Raw genomic sequence first — 16,913 nt, 5'->3', positions numbered from 1 at the left:
ACGTCTGCCAGCACTGACAACGGCTTTATTCGTGGTTCAGAAGCCCCATGCATCCCACTTCCCAAACACCCAGGTCTCCGGGCCCCCACGGGCCCCGCAGAGTGGTCACGCATGTCCACCCTCTGAGGCTGGGCAGCTGGCAGGCCAGAGCCTCTTAGAAGCTTCCAGAGGTGGCCCTTGCGTGAGTCCAGCTGGCTGAGGTCATGAAGAGGCATGTGAGACCCAGCCCTGTGAGGGTCTGTGGGGGGCTCACTTGTTGGGGGCTGCACTCAGGAGCCCCCACTGCAGCGCAAGGAGGGCCCGTGCCTGTGGCTGCCTCGGCTCGCCTGCCTGTTCGAAGCGTGCCCGCTCCTCGCAGAGCACCTCCAGGACGTCGGCGGGGCCCGCCTTGCCCGTGAACTTGCGCACCGGCTCCTCTCTGCGGGAGGGGTGCAGTGAGGCGTGGGGCCCACCGCTGACGCGGGAGGGTGGGCAGGAAGGCACTTAATGAGCAGCCTCCCCCGAGCCAGGGATGCTCAGCCCTCCACGAGGCCCCCAGATGCCTTCCTAAGGGTCCGCACGCCTGCCGAGGCCCCAGACAACGGCCATACTCACGCCACCCGCAGGAAGGGGTTGTAGAGGCGCTCCTCGCCCAGAGTCGAGGGCACTGTGGGCACATCGTCCTCGTCCCTCTTCTGGAGTGACCACAGGCCCTGGTCATCATTGGGGCTTGTCTGAGAGCCCCCCAGAGCCCGTCCTCCCCCACCCTCCAGCCGAGGCGGGAAGGGGCCGTGCCTTAGCCCAGGACAGCTTGGCTCTCACGTGGTCGTTGCAGGGCTCCACTTTCTGCGCAAACTCCAGGTTGCTGAGCGTGTGCTCGTGGCCGCAGAACACCTTCTGGAGGAAGAGCCTCGGTGAGCGCGCACGCTCTGCCCTCTGGTGGGCATTCACTCTGCACCCCGGCACAGTGCGGGTGCGGAGCGTGGGGGCTGTGCCCACGGGAAAGGAGGGGAGGGCCCAGGCCCGCTCACCGTCTCGGGGGGCAGGGTGCTCAGCTCGGCCAGGCTCTGGTACATCTGCTGGGCGCTGCCCTCCAGGCACGAGCCGCAGCCGGCCACCAACAGCGCGTCCCCTGGCGGGGGAGGGCGGGTCAGAGCAGAGGGGGCGGGGCCGGCGGGAGGCGGGGTGGGCGCGCTCCGCGCTGCGGGTACCCGAGAACAGGGCGGGTGGGTCCGGGCAATCATCCTCCCACAGGAAGTAGCTCATGTGGCCGGAGGTGTGGCCGGGCGTCAGGAGGCAGCGCACGTGGATGGCCCCAAACTGCGGCGGAGGAGCAGGCGGACCCATGAGGGCGGGCGGTCCCGGGGTACCCACCCCGCCCTCCCGGGGGCGCGCGCTCACCCGCAGCTCCTCGCCGTGCGCCAGCCTGCGCGTCAGCGAGAAGATGCGCTCGTCCGCGCCCAGCACCGCCAGCCCGGGACGCAGCCGCGCCAGCTCCGGGTTTCCCCGCGCGTGGTCCCTGCAGACGGGCGGGCGGGGCCAGGTCAGGTCCGGGTGGGGCTGGGCGGCGTCCTCGCGCCTCCCCCCGCCCCGCCCCGCCCCGCCCCGCCGGCGCTCACCAGTGATGGTGGGTGGTCAGCACGGCGGTCAGGGACACCCCCTCCCGGCCCACGATCTCCAACAACTGAAAGGGACGGGAGTTGTCATGACACAGACGGTCCCAGTGGGCCATTCCCTCCCTCTCCATATCGGGGCGCCAGGTCCGCCGCGCTCAGCGCCCCAGGCCGGCCAGGACCCTGGGCAGCGCCGGAGAGCGGGGACCCAGCGGGCAGTGACTGCGCCCCTGCACCTGCGGGGACGGCCAGGCAGCAGGGGAAGGGCGGAGGCCAGAGGCGCCCTAACTTTAGGGAGCCACGAGATGATGGAGCAACCCCAGCCGCCAGTGACGCCCGGAGAGCAGAGCACGTGGGGACCGCTCATGCCAGGGGGTCAGGGAGGCTCTCGGGGGCGGGGGGCACGGCCGTGTCCCTGCGGCCCGCGGCCTGCCCTCACCCTCTTGGGCACGGCCACGTCCACGGCCACCGCCTCGCGCGTGAGCTCCTCGATGACCAGGTACATGTAGTTGTCCTCAAGCACGGGGATGACCTTGACCTTCATGGCCACGGAGCTTGGCCACCGGTGCCTGTTCCAAAACAGGCCCCCCAGGCCACGGTGCCCCTTCAGGGCGGGGCCCGCTCTCCACACCTTAGGAAGGGCTGTGTGAGGCGGGTCGGTCAACACGCTGCGGGGGCAGAGGAGGAGGCTGGAGGCTCCCCAGGAACTCCCCGGCACTCGCGTGGAATTCCACGCACCCGGCTCCTTCGAGAGCGGAACCCGGCCCCTCCCGACCCCGCCCCCAGCCCGAGCCCCGGCCCCCGAAGGCCCCGCCTTCCTCCCAGGCCCCGCCCCTCGGGCCCCCGACCCCCGGCAGACGCATTTCCCCGCCGCCCGCCTCACCCGCACTGCTGCGCTGACAGCCCGAAGGGCGGACAGATGGAGGCGGGGCCTTGGCCGCCGGTCACGGGGTCCGGACGGAGTGCGGCGTTGGGCTTGGGAGGCGCCAACCGCCCCACTCCGCGGACTCGCCTTGCCTCCGCCCGGCCGGGATCCTGCGCGTAGTGAGACCACAAGGCCTGCCAGGGCTGCTTGCGTGCCAGGTGGGGCGCCGCGCGCAGGTTCTGACCCCTCCGGGCCCGGCGCTGGCACCTCCTCCAGGAAGCCCTCAGGAGCCCGGGCTGAGTCAGTCGGTTCCGAGTTTTCTGTTCCCAGTGGGGACGTCTGCGCCCCCACTTCTCAGGCCGGAGGTGCAGAGATCTGTCCAGTTTGTTCACCTGCCCGTCCCGGGGCTCAGCCAGCACTGCAAGGTTCACAGAAGGTGTCCGATAAGTGTGGCCCAGGGCACCCTGCGTGCGGGTAGCGCGCTCCGTTCTGCGTGCTTGTCGCCGCGCCCGGGTTGAGTGCTTTCACGCACGTGGTTCCATATGCACAGGGGAGCGCTGGGCCGCATTCCCCAGAGGGGGAAACGTTGGCAAGGAGAGGAAGAGCTGTCCTTCCTCCTCCACAACCTTGGGTCTCGCCCTGCCCCTTTGGGCAGGGCCCTGGCAGTTTCCTGGGACCAACAGAAGCCTTGGCAACGCGCACAGCAGTGCTTGTGGTGGTGGCAGCAGCCATAGGGAGGCCAGGCATGGAGGTGGTACCTGGCTCGGAGCAGGCCAGGGTCCCCTCACCTATGGAGCATGCAGCCACCACAGGCCCCAGGCCAGGACCTCCCCTTCGGCAGGTGGAGAATGTGAGTCCTCAGGGAAGCTGCTGCTCCTTCCACGGGACTGGAGTCTGCCCTTTCCCGCAGAGGCCAGGAGGGTGCAGGTCCCTGTACTGTGGGTCTGATCTCAGCTAGGGGAAGGACTTTTGCAGCTCAGCCAGGCGGGAAGCAGGGCTGGTGATCGCATGGGAGTGAGACCACAGCCCTCTCCAGGTTGTGCCACGAGCCAAGGACTGCCTGCCAGGAGCTCCTGGGGGCACCGCAGCCTGGGCCACCAGCCTGGGGGCAGAGGTTCCACCAGGTCTAGCGCTGAGTGAGGAGCAGCAGCTGCAGGTGGGTGTGGGCGCCCAGGGTGCTGTGAGGAGGGAGGGTGCTGGCAGACCCCACAGATGCCACCTCTCACCTGGCCACCCGCAGATCTCCAAGGAGCTCGTGGACATCCAGATCACAACCCACCGCCTGCAGGAGCAGCACGAGGCTGAAATCTTCCAGCTGAAGAGTGAGGTGAGCAGCTGTGTGCCAACCTCAGTGCACAGGAAACAGAGGGGTGCAGGCCCAGGACATGTGCCCTGTGTGGGCATGCACATGAGAGTGGCATCCGTGGGTCCTGGCCTGCCCCATGAGTGCTGAGTGCCCAGGCGTGTGCTGGGCCAATGCTCACTTCCCCCAGCAGCCCGCAGGCAGGTGCACCTGCTCATGCCAGTTGTCCCACAGATCCTTCGGCTGGAGAGCCGGGTGCTGGAGCTGGAGGCTGACCCCAGGCACTGCCGGGCACTAGCCCAAGAGCACAGACACAAAGCCCAGGAGCCTGGACACTCTGATGACCGCAGACGCCAGGTCACCGTGAGCACATGGAGGGCCTGTCTGGGAGAGGCCAGATGGAAGCCTCAGCAGGGGCTCAGTGAGACCGGGGCCCACCACCCCTCAGCCCTTCCTGCCCTCCCTTCTGTTCAGGTGCAGCCCAAGGACTTCACGAGCCCCCAGAACAAGCAGCAGAGGCTGGGGAGCGGCGTGAGTGTGCAGCCACCTAGCTCAGGGCGAGGGCAGCACAGGGGACCCCAAGCCTAGGCTCTCATCCACCAGCCCTGTGTGCCCCACAGCTGCTGGGGGGCCAGGGGCAGCTTCAGAAAGAAGTAAAGTGGGCACTGGAGCGTCAGGAGGCCCGGCAGCAGGCACTGGAGACTCGTGTGTGAGTGGCTGTCTCACCTGGGGCCTGGACAGCTCAGCAGGACCCCACTGCGGAGCAGAGAACCCCTCACCTGCCGTGGGCCTGCTGAGCTTTACCCCATGTCCTCAGGGCAGCCCTGGGCCAGCAGCTGCAGGGAGCCCAAGAGGAGGCCAGGGCAGCCAGGCAGCAACTGGCCATACAGGCTGCGGTGAGGCCCTGCCCTGCCTGCTTGGAGACCTGGAGGGTGGGGCCCCACATGCCCATCCGGGTCCATTCCTGGGACACAAGTTGAGGGCCGCCTCTGCCCCAGGTGCTATGCAGCTGCCAGGGCCAGCTCCGCCAAGCAGAGGCTGAGAACGCCCAGCTGCAGCTGCAGCTCAAGAAGCTGAAGGAGGAGTACGTCCTGCGGCTGCAGCGCTGCGCCCGGGAGGCGGTGGTGAGCCCTGCAGGAGCACCCTGAGGCCTGGGGAGCCCGGCCTGGCTGGGTGTCTGCGACAAATTCAGGGACATCCCGTGGGCCCCCTGCCCCCACTGCTCAGCCTGCTGGGGCCGGGGGTATGGCTGGAAAACATGGGGGTGGGTCCCGTGCGGAACCAGCCCGCCACCTGCAGGAGCACGCAGACAGTGCAGGCCAGGCACCGGCCAGCACGACCCTCCGGACGTTCCTGGAAGCCACTCTGGAGGACATCCGGGTAGCGTACCGTGGCCGTGAGCAGCAGCTGGCCCGGGCCGCCCGCACCTATCAAAAGCGGCTGGCAGACCTGAGCCGCAGGCATGAGGAGCTGCTGGGTGCCTACAGGTGGGCTGCACCCTGACACCAGCACTTGGGGTGGGAGGCATCTCTCAGCCTCTGAGCTGCAAAGCTGAGTGTACAGCAGGAGTGGCCCCACACAGACACTGGCCTACCCCAACAGGGCACCTGGGAACCCCAAAGCTAACTTCAGTGCAGCTAGCTCGGACCTGGAGCCACTGCCCATGCCGCTGGTCACTGACTTCAGCCAGCAGGAGGACCAGGTGAGGCTAGAGAACCCCAGAAGCTCCAGGCCCAGGTGTCTCCCACCCACCTGCTGCCCCACACTGGCCTGTGGGCACAGAGCCCCAGAACTTGCCCCAGGCTTCATCCCGGGCTCCACAGAGACCCCAGGCCCGGGCATCTGAGGGGCCTGCCTTGTCCAGCCAACTGAGGTGTCCCCACCACAAACCTCTGCAGCACAGCCGGCCTAGGGCGCTGCTGTCAGCCCCACAGAAGGGACCCAGTGATGCCTCCCAGAGGGCAGCGTCTGAGCCACAGTGAGTGCCCTCACAGGTGTGGGGGAGGCCTGCAGGCAGAGGGCAGAGTGTGCCACATCCAGGCCCTGAGTCCCCCAGTTACTCCACCACGCTTGCTGGGCAGGGTCTGGTCACAGCAGTGCACTCAGTGGCATGTCCCCACCCCCAGGTCCCTCTGTGGTACCAGGGACACTGATAATCACAGAAGAGGGAAAAGGGGCCTGCTGTGGGCCTTCAACATGGTGGGTTGGGAGAGCACATCTGGATGACCTGAGGGACGGGAGCAGGGTGCCCGGTGCCCCAGTCAGCCCGTGCTTCTGGGCCTCCATGTTTGCAGCTGTACAATGGGCAGGGCTCCCCAAGGACCACCTCCCAGGGTTTAAGGCACACTGTGGGGTGGCATCCCGCTGACGCTGGGGTACTGTCCGGACTGGCCTGTGGTTTAGCCCTCCCTGAACAGCCAGCAGACCCCTGGGCCCGGGCTACCCCATGCACAGATGGCTCCAAGGCCTAGGCTGGGCCACAGGAGCACAGGGGGCCATGCCGTCCCTCAGTCACTCCCAGTTGTTCCCTCCCAGCTCTGGGAGCCTTAGCACAGTCACAGGTCTGCCCCAGTGTCACCACGCCAGCTCTCGAAACCACTCCTCCTCCTCCCCTCAGGGACCTGCACGCTGAATCCTGGGCCCAGATCCACCAGAAGCTCCGGGAGTTTTCCCGCAGCACCCAGGTAGGAGGCAAGGGCTGGCCTGGGCCCCCGTCACACCACGCCCCGGCTCATGCCCTACACCCCCATGCCAGGCAGAGCTGGAACAGGAGCGGGCACAGCTGCTGGTCCGGGCCACGATGGCTGAAGAGCAACTTTCTGAGCTGCAGGAGTACGTGGATCAGCACCTGGGCAGGTGGGCGCTCGGGAGGGGAGCTGGGTGGGGCCTGAGGGCCCTGGTCTGGCCAGAATGGAAGATGATGGCCATCTCGGGGGCTAGAGCTGGGCAGGTCACTTAAGCCTGGTCCCTCTGAGCAGGTACAAGCAGGAAATCCTGAGGCTGAGAAAGCTGGCCAGTGCAGGGGACCCCTGGAAAGTGGGGGCTGTGCCTCCAGCCAAACCTCAAGATCCTAGAACCGGCAGCTACTAGTTCGTCTCCCAAGAAGCTGAGCAGATCCCGTCACAGCCAGCACCCCCACCAAAACATGAATAAAGATAGAACCCACAGAGTCTTTATCGTGTCTGAACATTTAGCTTGCGTGAGAAACGGGGGTCCCCGGGACAGAGGCAGAAGTAGGTCCAGGAGCAGCCTGGTCCAGAGGCAACCTAGAGGAGGCGTCCTCCCCAGCCTGCCCACCCCCAGGAACCTCATACGCCCAGACTCTGTCCAGACCCTCGCCAAGCATGGCCACCGGCTGCCAGGTGGGGAGTGGGAAGCGCCCAGATACCACTCGGGCTCCGGCAGGCAGCTCTGCCCGAAGCTTGTCCTCCAGCAGTGAGAGCTGAAGGAGAGAAGAGCAGAGTACAGACGGTGGGGCCGCTGGAAAACAGCCCCCCGCCCTCCTTTCCCAGCCCTAAGCCTAGCACCCACCAGGCTGGCCCAGGCCTCAGAGCAGTGAATACCCTGGGGTGTGGCCGGGAATTCCCAGCGGGCTGGCAACTCCGGACCTACCACGCTAGGGGCCAGGAACACAGACACGTTTCGGCAGTCCCTCAGGCTCACCTGCAGGAAGAGGGGTTGCCCAGCCGGGGAGAGGCCTGGTGGGCACGGGGTCCCCGCAGCTTCCGAGTCCCGGCCCCCAGCCCTCGCAGGTGTCAGCGGGTGGCCAGGGCTCCCCAGGTTACCTTCCAGAGATCCTCGCGGTGATAGCAGACGCTGCCAGCACAGCCGGCCCTCCAGGCGTGCAGCCGCGCCAGCGCCACCAGCCACGGGTTCAGCTCGTAGCCCACGGCGGGGCGGAGGCCGCACCGGTGGGCCGCCAGCACCTGTGGGCACCGAAAACGTGGGAAACTGGATGGGGCAGGGGCGCCCGCCGGCAGGTGGGGGGCGTGGGGGCGGCTAAGACCCAGGCGCGGGCACTTACGATCCTGCCGTCGCCAGAGCCCAGATCCACCGTTTTTCCAGGGCGGCCTCGCAGCAGCGACAACACGTGCTCCACCTGCCGCGCGCTCGCGCCGACGTAGGGCACCTGGACAGGGAGGCGGCGGGAGTGCACTGGCCGCTCCCGCCCCCACCCAGCCCGCGGCCCGGCCCCGACCACCCGGCGAGGGGCGGAGCTCACCCAGACCCCGCCCAGACCCCGAGCGGCGGCAGCCGCGGGTCCCACCCCTGCCCCGCCCAGACCCTGAGCGGCAGCCTCGGGCCCCGCCCCTTCCCCGCCCAGACCCTGAGCGGCAGCCGCGGGCCCCGCCCCTTCCCCGCCCAGACCCTGAGCGGCAGCCGCGAGCCCCGCCCCTTCCCCGCCCAGACCCTGAGCGGCAGCCGCAGGCCCCGCCCCGCACCTGCAGCCGCAGCGGCACGCGCCGGAAGCCGGGCTGGAGCAGCAGAGCCCACACCGCGTAGGCCGCCAAGCCCGAGCCGGCCGCCGCCTGCAGCAGCTCCAGCGCGCCCAGCCGCCGCTCGCGCAGCTCAGTCAGCACCTCGGCTGGGTCGTCCTGCTCCATGGCTGCGGGACGCGCGGCTCAGGGTCACCCGCCCAACGTCGTTCCCGGCTCGGGACCGCGGCACTGGCAGCTGACGCTGCGCCCTCCCCCTCCCGCTGGGCCTCGCTGCTAGACGCCGGAAGTGGCCGGCAGAGCCCGCGCGCTCGGTCCGTTGCGCTGTGCGCTCCGCCCGGCGCGGCTGCCCTCCCGCGGGTTCCGGCCAACGGCAGCCTCGCGGGCGCTGCTCCGCCGTGTCCCGCTCCAAGCCTGCGAGGGTCGGCTCCGCTGGTCCGCTCTGGAGCGCCGTTGGCGTCCTGTGTTGGGTGCTGGCGACCCGCGGAAGGGGACAGGCAGGCCCTGCCCGAGCGCACATCCCGATGGTCTCCATGGAAACGGGGCTGCGCATCTGTGGCGTGGAAGGAAGAGACTGCCCTGGAGAGGGGCGGTCCTGGCCCCAGAACCAGCCGGGGGCTTGCGCGGGGCGGCTGGAGCCCAGGGAGCCCGTGGGAAAGCGGCTCCCCGGGATGAGACAGCGTCCAGGCGCCAGCACCCCCATGACTCTGACTCGTGGAGACTGGCGGGGGGCGCTCTGCTGACCGGGATACCCAGCGCCAGCCAGACCCAGGAGGGCATGCAGTTCCCTCCTGCAGCTTGAGTGCGGGAAAGGGAGAGGGGCTGACCCGGAGAGCTTGAGCAGGCCAAGGGAGACAGATGCTGGCTTTCCCGTGAGCCTGGTGGGAGGACAGCCGGACGTCACAGGCCGGGGCCTCTGGCGCCCGCCCCAGCTGAGAGATCACCTTCCTTCTCCAGAAAACAAAACACACGAAAAAATTGAGTTCCTGGCCGGGCGCGGTGGCTCACGCCTGTAATACCAGTACTTTGGGAGGCCTAGGTAGGGCAGATCACAGGGTCAGGAGTTCGAGACCAGCCTGCCCAACATGGTGAAATCCTGTCTCTACTAGAAATACAAAAATTAGCCAGGCGTGGTGGTGGGCACCTTTAATCCCAGTTACTTGAGAGACTGAGGCAGGAGAATCACTTGAAACTGGAAGGCAGAGGTTGCAGTGAGCTGAGATGGTGCCACTGCACTCCTGCCTGGGTGAGTGAGTTCTGGAGGTGACCTTGTGAAGCCAGGGGTTGGAGGTGCACGTCGAAGAGCCCTGGGTCAGGCAGCAGGGCTGTGACCTGCACACCCAGGGTCGGGCTGGACGCCCGTGAATGTAAGGGGTTGCCTGTGCCTGCCTCGGTCTGGTTCCTTAGCCATCCATGGCTGGGGTCAGGAGCCCCTGCAGGGACAGAGGCTGCTTCCAGACAACATGGGTATGCCCCAGATCACTGTTCCCAACCTCCGTGTGAACCCAGCATGCCCAGCTGGGAGTCTGGGGAGAGGAGAGGTCCTGTCCCCGAGCCTGCAGCACGCCCAGCTGGGAGTCTGGGGAGAGGAGAGAAGCAAGGAGCCTGAGGAGGAGCAGAAGGTGGGAGGAACTCCTTCTGGGTGTCAGCCCAGTGACTGACACCCAGGCGGCTGTGCTCCTCACCCATTCTCATCAGCCCCACAGCAGGCAGGCGATCTGTGTGAAACGATAAGCCCCTTGCATGTGCAGCTTTCAGACAACCTGCAGGGTGGAAGTCCCAGGGTGGTGCTGGAGGTGATCCCCCCAGGTGTCCACAGAGGGCACGCACCCACCAGGCACCTCCATCTACCGGTCTGGAGGAAGGGCCTTGTTGGTGGGCCCTGCACAGCTGTGTCCCTCACCCAGGCTCACTTTGCTCCCTGAAAGCTGGGGACTTCATCTGCCTGGGTAGGGCCTCTGGCCTCTACCCCAGCCTGGCCCAGATGAGAATGGAAAGCCAACTGTTTCTGGGACTCAGCGCAGGGGTCCCCTGGCCCGGTAGCCGTGGCTGTCTCTTTCCCGGGGTCTGAGGGGTTGGGGTGAGAAGAGGCAGCTTGAGCAGGGCCAGGGGGCCTGGAACACCCCCACCCAGGGGCTTTTAGCCTTCGGGTCTCGAGCTGTGGCTGTCCCAAACCTCACTGCCCTTTCATATGGCTGAAAAGCTGATGAGGAAGGCAGAGACAGTGACAATGGGGCCAGTGTCAGGAAACAGTCCTTAGAGACCCCATTGTGCACCCTGCCCGCTGGAAACAGGCAACAAGCAGGACCCTGCAGAGGGGACCCCACACCCTTCAGGCTCCTCACCACGTCTGGATGCTTGGCATGTTGGAGGGGCCTTTGGACAGAGGGGCCCATTCTTCCCCAAGGGTGGGGCAGGGCCAAGGATGACTTCGGGCTCACAGCAGCCATGGAGAGATGTGGGCACCCTGCCAGACTGCAGCCCTTTCCCTCACAGGCCTGCTCAGAGCCAGAGCGCCATGCACCCACCTGCCCCCACCACACCTGAGGGACCCTTGGCCCCTCAGCCCCTTCCCTCTTCTGCTGAGCCCTGGAAGCACCTGGCCCAGGAGGCAAGTGGAAGCCTGCCAGGATAGCAGCTGAGGGCTAGGCTAGGACGGGGCAGGTGGGCACAGCAGAGCAGAAGCTTGCGTGAGTGCAGGTCCCGTGTGGCCCCCACCCAGCAACAGTCCCTCCCTGGGATGTGGCTGTAGCTCCTCCTCACATCTGCTCTCCCTCTCAGTTGCCAAGTGGTCTTGAACAAGGTTACCATTCCCCCAGTAACCCACCAGGAGGCAGGAACTGGAGCCGTCCTCACAGCTGCAAGGCAGGCCCAGGCCTGGGCTGGACACAGAAGACCAGATCCACAGCAGCCCATGTCACCAGAGTTCTTATTGATGGCCCCCCACCCTCCCTCCTACCAGCCCCTCCCCAGCACCCTGCCCCAGAGGAGGTCCAGCTGGCGCTGTGCCCATTCCCTCAGTGAAGCACCACCTCGCAGGGGTGGCAGTGGGCAGTTTGGGCAGCCTCGTAGGCATGGCAGAACTCCTGGAATCGTGGGGCACGGCCCAGCCAGGCCTCCCCGAAGCGGCTCTAGCCCATGAAGAGGAAGATGCCTGGGCCTGGGTGAATGCCGCAGTGCAGTGGGGTATGAATGGAGGTCAGCCTCTGGTCCCCGGAGCCCCCCACCCAGAACCGCAGCAGTGTCTGGTGGAGGACACGGCCGGCCACCACGCTGATGATGGACTCCTGCAGCTCTGCGTCATGGGTGACCCCGTGGATGGTCCCATGAATTACTGCGGCGGGGGGGGGGGGGGGCATGTTGGCTGGGGCAGGAATTCAGGGGAAGGCACTCCAGGCTCCCCCATGGTAGGACACTCACCAAAGTCGCTGGTGCACACAGCCAGGAGCAGCTCAGCACCGCTGCAGGGCCTGCAGGCACCTGGCATGCAGACGGGGTGGTGAGGACAGGCGCTGCCCTCTCCCAGCAGCACCCCAGGCCCCATTACTCCACACAGGCGGCAGGAGGCAGCAGGCAAGTCAGCAGAGCCCGTGCTCAGAGCCTGGTGGCACCTGGAGATCCCAGGGAACCACACGGCAGATGCACACACCCTCAGCAACACCAGTACTCAGGAGACACACTTGCAGGCACACACCTCAATGGCAGAAATGCACACAGACATGAGCCTGGGGGCAGTGCCCGGCAGTAAGCTGTCCCGGGCTGCCCTCCTAACCCCCATCTGACATATGTACCCCAGCATCTGGGGTACATGAGAGCCTATCCTTTGCAGGGTCAGGCACCAAGCTCCAGGAGAGCCAAGAGCTGGGCATGGTGCCCTGCAGAGAGGTGAGCGGCGTCTCCATGGTGACCGGGCTGCACACAGGACTTCTGTGGGTTGGGCTGAGGGAGGGGAGAGAGGTCACCGCTGGGCCAGGGAGCCCAGACGGCTTCGGCCCAAGGCTTTCATTCTGCCCCTACCATCTCCTGCAACCCTTCAGAGACCAGAGGTCCAAGGCTGCGCTGCCTGGCCTCCCTCCTCCACTGTGCCCCCTGCCAGCTCTTTCCCGAGGTGAATCGGAAAGGGAGGGCGGGAAGGCCATCCCACCCTGGCGGTCCCCAGCCGTGTAGCCTCTGACAAGCCCACTGAACCCCTGGATCTCACTCTTTCCGTCTGCAGTGGAGCCAAGGCACATTCACGCCAACCCTAGGTCCCACCCAGACCGTGGGCCTGCGGGAGCAGTTCGGGGCGCCCGTCCTCGCGCAGCTCAAAGCGGAAGGCGGCCACGCCGCGGCTGATGTCCCGGTGCGGCGTGGCCTGCAGGAACAGGGCCCGGCGCTCGCGGGGACCCCAGCGCACGCAAAGGTCCCCTGCCGGGCCCGCGCCCTCGGCCAGCACCAGCTCCAGGGCGCCTCCCGCGCGCTCCGCGAAGACCTGGGTGCCCGCGAAGAGCCGCGCCGGCCGCAGACAGGCGATGGCGGGCCGCGCGCCGGGGTCGGAGCCGCCCAGGGTCAGGCCAGCGCCGCAGCCGGGTGGAGCCACTGGACCGCACCCTCCCGGAGGGGAACCCCGCCCAGCGCTCTGCGCGCCCCGGGTGGCGCGTGGGGGGTTGGGGACGGCGCCCCGCCCGGGCCGTACCTGCCCCTCCAGCTGCAGCGCTTCTGGGAGGAGCCGGCGCGGCCAGGAGGCCTCAGCACAGCGCGCAGAGCAGCGCGGGGGCCGGGAACCCCATGGCGCGGCGGGCGGCGTCCGGGGGCTCGGGGCTCCCACGGCCGCTGCCCCGGCGGGGCGCGGGTCCGGGCGGCGGCGGGAGCAGCCCCCGGCGCCGGCCGCCCGGCCCCCCGCGAAGCCCCCAAGCCCGCGGCCGCTCCGCCCGCCGCGCCGCTCCCGCGCCAGGGACGCCTCGGAGAGGACCGGGAAGGGGCGGGGCCGGTGGCGCCCCGACCAATCGCGGCGCGGCCCTGAACTTTCCGCCAATAGCAGGGGCGGAGCAGAGAGGGGGTGGGACGGGGCGGGGCCGGAGCCCGGGAGCCACGGGAGGACGATCCCACGGCCCCAGAGCTGACAGGGGCCTCGGCGCGCGAGGGAGGCTCCTTGCCCGCCCCGCGCTGTGCGTCGCCCCCTCCCCGCGCCCTCACCCTGGCCTCGCCCTCCGCGCCGTCCAGATCGGAGCCCTGGAGCCCGTGATGGAGCCGGGGTTTTCATGTCCATTGGAATCTGGGGGTGCTAGGGGAGGTGGCCCACCTGGTGGCTCTGCCACGCCCCCTGATTGGACGGCGGGGTCTCGTCCTTCCTAACACTGGGACCTGGGCCTGTTGCCCACATCCCTCCCAACCTGCTACGGTCCTGCTGAACCCTCCCCAGTGGCATTTGGCCTGAGGAGAGAGATCATGACTCCAGGGGTGGGGACGGCCTGGCCTGGGGGCTGCGCCTTGAAGCTGGGCCAGGCCTTGGGTTTTGGTAAGGCCGTCCGCAGGACTGGGTGCTGTGGAGTGAGCAGCCCGCAGGCTTGGGCCCCTTTCCTCAGACCTAGTGGTACCCTATGGTTGCCCATGACTGACACCGGGCCAGACGTGAATGGGGCAGCCACAGGCACCCCTGCAGCCCGTGGAGACACAGGACCTGGGGGACACAGGAGCAGCTCCCACCAAGGCGAAACAAGCAGAAACAGGCGATTCTCACACACACTCTGGCCTCAGGCTGGGGCAGTGAGGGATTCCCAACATCCCAGCCGCTGAGTTTGGCCTGATGGGTGGGAGTGGCCAGTGGCTGGCCAGAGAATCGGAAAGAGCAGACAGCCTGGGTCAAGGCCCTGAGGAAGGAGCTCTTGGCAGCCCGGTGAACCCCAGGGCACCAGTGGTGAGCGGGGACAAGAGGTCAGATCACAGAAGGCCTAAGGCACAAGCCAAAGGATCAGACTACACACTGAACCCCTTAAAAACAAGAGAAGTGGCCGGGCGCAGCGGCTCACGCCTGTAATCCCAGCACTTTGGGAGGCCGAGGCGGGTGGATCACGGGGTCAGGAGTTCGAGACCAGCCTGGCCAACACGGTGAAATGTAATCCATGCCTGTAATCCCAGCACTTTGGGAGGCTGAAGCAGGAGGATTGCTTGAGGTCAGGAGTTCAAGATCAGCCTGGGTAACAAGGTGAAACCCCAACTCCACTAAAAATACAAAAATTAGCTGGGTGCAGCAGCTCATGCCTGTAGTCCTAGCCCTTTGGGAGGCCAAGGTGGGAAGATTGCTTGAACCCAGGAGCCTGAGGCTGCAGTGCACTGTGATTGCACCACTGCACTCCAACCTGGCTGACAGAGTGAGACCCCATCTCAGTAAAAATAAAAAATTAAATAGGCCAGGCACAGTGCTCACGCCTGTAATGTCAACTGTTTGGGAGGCCAAGGTGGGCGGATCATGAAGTCAGGAGATCGAGACCATCCTGGCCAACATGGTGAAACCCCGTCTCTACTAACAATACAAAAATTAGCTGGGCGTGCTGGCGGGCACCTGTAGTCCCAGCTACTCAGGAGGCTGAGGCAGGAGAATCGCTTGAACCAGAGAAATGGAGGTTGCGGTGAGCCGAGATCTCACCACAGCACTCCAGCCTGGTGACAGAGCAAAACTCCATCTTAAAATAAATAATAAATAAAAATAAGGTCTGCCGGGCTCACACCTGTAATCCCAGCAGTTTGGGAAGCTGAGGTCAGGAGATCGAGACCATCCTGGCCACCATGGCGAGACCCCCGTCTCTACTAAAATACAAAAAATTAGCTGGGCGTGGTGGTGCCCACCTGTAGCCCCACCTACTCAGGAGGCTGAGGCAGGGGAACCGCCTGGACTGGGAGGCAGAGGTTGTAGTGAGCCGAGATGGCACCACTGCACTCTGCCTGGCCACAGAGCAAGACTCCGTCTCAAAAATACACAAAATAAATAAAAAGGGTAGGCTGGGCCTGGGGCTGGGCACATGAGGTGCTCCCAGTGGTGGGGAGAGGCCCGCAGGGGTTGGGAGAGGCATGTGGGTCATCCAGGGCTGCAGCCACTTGGCGGTCCACGGGTCAGCGCGGCCCAGCGCAGGCTTCTGAGGCCCACGGCGGGCTCCAGGCGCCCTCTGGTGGCAGCATGAGGATCAGCCCCAGACACCCTCCTGACAGCCTGGGCCCTGGACTTCCTCCCAGGCCTCCCCAGAGACAGGCCAGTGTCTGTGGTTGGAGGGAGGGGTTGCCAGGATGACCCGGTCTGGAAGGGCACATGCCTGGCCCCAAGTTGACGCCTCAACCCCGGACCTCCCTAACTCCCCTCGAGCCTCATCTCCCGGGGATCCGGTTTCAATGCAGCCACCCAAGGGAGCGGCCCTGGACACACACCACTACTCACAGCCCCTAGCCCCACCCAGGAAAGCACCTTGGGTCAGTGGGTGCTCCGCTGCCTACGGGAGGGGCCTGGAAGGCGGAGTCCGACCTCGGTTGCTATGGGAACAGGACCCAGCGTGCCAGGGTGCATGCGCAGTAAATACCCAGAAATGGGCAGGGCACGGTAGCCAGTGCCTATCATCCCAGCACTTTGAGAGGCCGAGGCAGGTGGATCACAAGGTCAGGAGTTCGAGACCAGCCTGGCCAAGATGGTGAAACCTCGTCTGTACTAAAAATACGAAAATTAGCCGGGCATGGTGGCACGCACCTGTAATCCCAGCTACTCAGGAGGCTGAGGCAGGAGAATCGCTTGAACCCGGGAGACAGAAGTTGCAGTGAGCTGAGATCACGCCATTCGACTCTAACCTGGGCGACAGAGTGAGATGCCATCTTAAAAAAAAATACCCAGGCCGGGCGCAGTGGCTCACGCCTGTAATCCCAGCACTTTGGGAGGCCGAGGCAGGTGGATCACGAGGTCAAGAGATAGAGACCATCCTGGCCAACAGGGTGAAAACCCGTCTCTACCAACAATACAAAAATTAGCTGGGCACGGTGGCGTGCGCCTGTAGTCCCAGCTACTTGGAGGCTGAGGCAGGAGAATTGTCTGAGTCTGGGAGGCAGAGGTTGCAGTGAGCTGAAATTGTGCCACTGCACTCCAGCCTGGAGCCTGAAGACAAAGTGAGACTCTGTCTCAAAAAAAAAAAAAAACCCAGAGACTAAGTGCCAGGTGGCCAGGCAGAGGAGTGCCTGGAAGCCATCCCAAAGTTCAGGTGATGCCCCAGCTGTCTGCACTGTTTGGGGGCCCCTCGAGTGCCTCTAGTCCCAGATCCTCCAGCATCCTGAAACCACAGAAGGGGCCTCTCCCCATTTCCACCCAAGTCAGAACAAGAATGACAGCAAGAGGGACTCAAGTCAGACAAAAGGAAGAACCTCCCTCAGGTTTTGCTTCAGGAAGCTTGGGCATGGCGTGTGAGGCTGCTCTGGGAGTGCAGAGGTTGGGACATCGTCTCCCCCTGCCTGCAAGTCCGCCTGACCAGGGCCAAACACGCATGCAGCATCACAAGGCCCCTGAGCCCAAAGCAAAGCAGCCGGCCTGGCAGCTTGTCCCGAAGCCTGAGGCGTGGTTTCTGTCCCTGGCTTGCCCAGAGCGGCCTTGAAGGTGCAGTCTGAGGGGCTGCTGCGGTGGGGGCGTTTGAGACTTTGGTCACTGCTCACGGTTCCCACCTTCGGCCACTGCGCTCTCCCCGAACACAGGGCCTGGCCGGAGGAGGGCA

The 16,913-nt window shown here is 66.0% G+C and overlaps 4 protein-coding genes across 18 annotated transcripts; 1 reads left to right on the top strand and 3 right to left on the bottom strand.

The window, feature by feature from the left end:
* Positions 1-5: 5 nt before the first annotated feature.
* On the bottom strand, positions 6-2,509 carry HAGHL (hydroxyacylglutathione hydrolase like). Of its 10 annotated transcripts, none has more exons than XM_078344204.1 (9): positions 2,476-2,509; positions 2,032-2,260; positions 1,599-1,663; positions 1,381-1,498; positions 1,191-1,299; positions 1,011-1,111; positions 775-876; positions 595-674; positions 6-418 (listed from the first exon to the last, which is right to left on the bottom strand). In XM_078344204.1, exons 2-9 carry the CDS (start codon positions 2,134-2,136, stop codon positions 250-252), a joined length of 849 nt encoding a protein of 282 aa, XP_078200330.1. In that variant the 5' UTR covers positions 2,137-2,260; positions 2,476-2,509; the 3' UTR covers positions 6-249. The 10 variants fall into 10 exon arrangements, with proteins under 10 accessions (XP_078200330.1, XP_078200332.1, XP_078200331.1 ...); XM_078344206.1 differs by having other exon boundaries at positions 802-876; XM_078344205.1 differs by having other exon boundaries at positions 775-873.
* An 80-nt stretch (positions 2,510-2,589) lies between these two features.
* Positions 2,590-6,932, top strand: CCDC78 (coiled-coil domain containing 78). 3 transcript variants are annotated; one of them, XM_078344208.1, is made up of 14 exons: positions 2,590-3,307; positions 3,494-3,613; positions 3,698-3,784; positions 3,995-4,123; positions 4,235-4,291; positions 4,381-4,469; positions 4,578-4,656; positions 4,759-4,884; positions 5,060-5,247; positions 5,363-5,462; positions 5,659-5,738; positions 6,378-6,444; positions 6,516-6,616; positions 6,739-6,932. In XM_078344208.1, the coding sequence occupies exons 1-14, from the start codon at positions 3,203-3,205 to the stop codon at positions 6,848-6,850; spliced, it is 1,440 nt and encodes a 479-aa protein (XP_078200334.1). In that variant the 5' UTR covers positions 2,590-3,202; the 3' UTR covers positions 6,851-6,932. The 3 variants fall into 3 exon arrangements, with proteins under 3 accessions (XP_078200334.1, XP_035122281.2, XP_078200336.1); XM_035266390.3 differs by having other exon boundaries at positions 3,995-4,291; XM_078344210.1 differs by having other exon boundaries at positions 3,995-4,291; positions 6,520-6,616; positions 6,739-6,923.
* ANTKMT (adenine nucleotide translocase lysine methyltransferase) lies at positions 6,917-8,471 on the bottom strand. Of its 3 annotated transcripts, none has more exons than XM_009008856.5 (5): positions 8,203-8,471; positions 7,785-7,889; positions 7,546-7,686; positions 7,292-7,423; positions 6,917-7,202 (listed from the first exon to the last, which is right to left on the bottom strand). In XM_009008856.5, exons 1-5 carry the CDS (start codon positions 8,362-8,364, stop codon positions 6,951-6,953), a joined length of 792 nt encoding a protein of 263 aa, XP_009007104.3. In that variant the 5' UTR covers positions 8,365-8,471; the 3' UTR covers positions 6,917-6,950. The 3 variants fall into 3 exon arrangements, with proteins under 3 accessions (XP_009007104.3, XP_035122280.2, XP_054098359.1); XM_035266389.3 differs by having other exon boundaries at positions 7,373-7,423; XM_054242384.2 differs by lacking the exon at positions 7,292-7,423.
* Positions 8,472-9,327: 856 nt separating this feature from the next.
* LOC128929220 (uncharacterized) lies at positions 9,328-14,570 on the bottom strand. Of its 2 annotated transcripts, none has more exons than XM_078344213.1 (3): positions 12,872-14,570; positions 11,617-11,676; positions 9,328-9,775 (listed from the first exon to the last, which is right to left on the bottom strand). In XM_078344213.1, the coding sequence occupies exons 1-3, from the start codon at positions 13,442-13,444 to the stop codon at positions 9,620-9,622; spliced, it is 789 nt and encodes a 262-aa protein (XP_078200339.1). In that variant the 5' UTR covers positions 13,445-14,570; the 3' UTR covers positions 9,328-9,619. The 2 variants fall into 2 exon arrangements, with proteins under 2 accessions (XP_078200339.1, XP_078200340.1); XM_078344214.1 differs by lacking the exon at positions 9,328-9,775 and adding an exon at positions 11,391-11,530.
* Positions 14,571-16,913: the final 2,343 nt, after the last annotated feature.

Source organism: Callithrix jacchus, chromosome 12, assembly GCF_049354715.1.
Source record: "Callithrix jacchus isolate 240 chromosome 12, calJac240_pri, whole genome shotgun sequence".
NCBI lineage: Eukaryota > Metazoa > Chordata > Mammalia > Primates > Cebidae > Callithrix > Callithrix jacchus.
The sequence above is the reverse complement of the archived record's forward strand: the minus strand, read 5'-3'. Positions and strand labels throughout refer to the sequence as shown.

Bases quoted from the DNA above. Each gene is read 5' to 3' on its own strand.
- HAGHL (XM_054242381.2), bottom strand. From the start codon at position 2,136: ATGAAGGTCAAGGTCATCCCCGTGCTTGAGGACAACTACATGTACCTG. The intron at 1,664-2,031 runs GTGAGGGCAGGC...CGTCCCTTTCAG, and splicing joins ACGTGGCCGTGCCCAAGAGG to TTGTTGGAGATCGTGGGCCG. The intron at 1,112-1,190 runs GTACCCGCAGCG...CTCCCCCGCCAG, and splicing joins CCCACCCGCCCTGTTCTCGG to GGGACGCGCTGTTGGTGGCC.
- CCDC78 (XM_035266390.3), top strand. From the start codon at position 3,203: ATGGAGGTGGTACCTGGCTCGGAGCAGGCCAGGGTCCCCTCACCTATG. The intron at 3,785-3,994 runs GTGAGCAGCTGT...GTTGTCCCACAG, and splicing joins TCTTCCAGCTGAAGAGTGAG to ATCCTTCGGCTGGAGAGCCG. The intron at 5,739-6,377 runs GTGAGTGCCCTC...TCCTCCCCTCAG, and splicing joins AGGGCAGCGTCTGAGCCACA to GGACCTGCACGCTGAATCCT.
- ANTKMT (XM_009008856.5), bottom strand. From the start codon at position 8,364: ATGGAGCAGGACGACCCAGCCGAGGTGCTGACTGAGCTGCGCGAGCGG. The intron at 7,890-8,202 runs GTGCGGGGCGGG...CTCCCTGTCCAG, and splicing joins GCGTGCCGCTGCGGCTGCAG to GTGCCCTACGTCGGCGCGAG. The intron at 7,424-7,545 runs GTAACCTGGGGA...CTCTTCCTGCAG, and splicing joins ACCGCGAGGATCTCTGGAAG to GTGAGCCTGAGGGACTGCCG.
- LOC128929220 (XM_078344213.1), bottom strand. From the start codon at position 13,444: ATGGACATGAAAACCCCGGCTCCATCACGGGCTCCAGGGCTCCGATCT. The intron at 11,677-12,871 runs GTACGGCCCGGG...TCTGCATGCCAG, and splicing joins CGCTGCAGCTGGAGGGGCAG to GTGCCTGCAGGCCCTGCAGC. The intron at 9,776-11,616 runs GTGAGTGTCCTA...TCCTCTCCCCAG, and splicing joins TGTGTGCACCAGCGACTTTG to ACTCCCAGCTGGGCGTGCTG.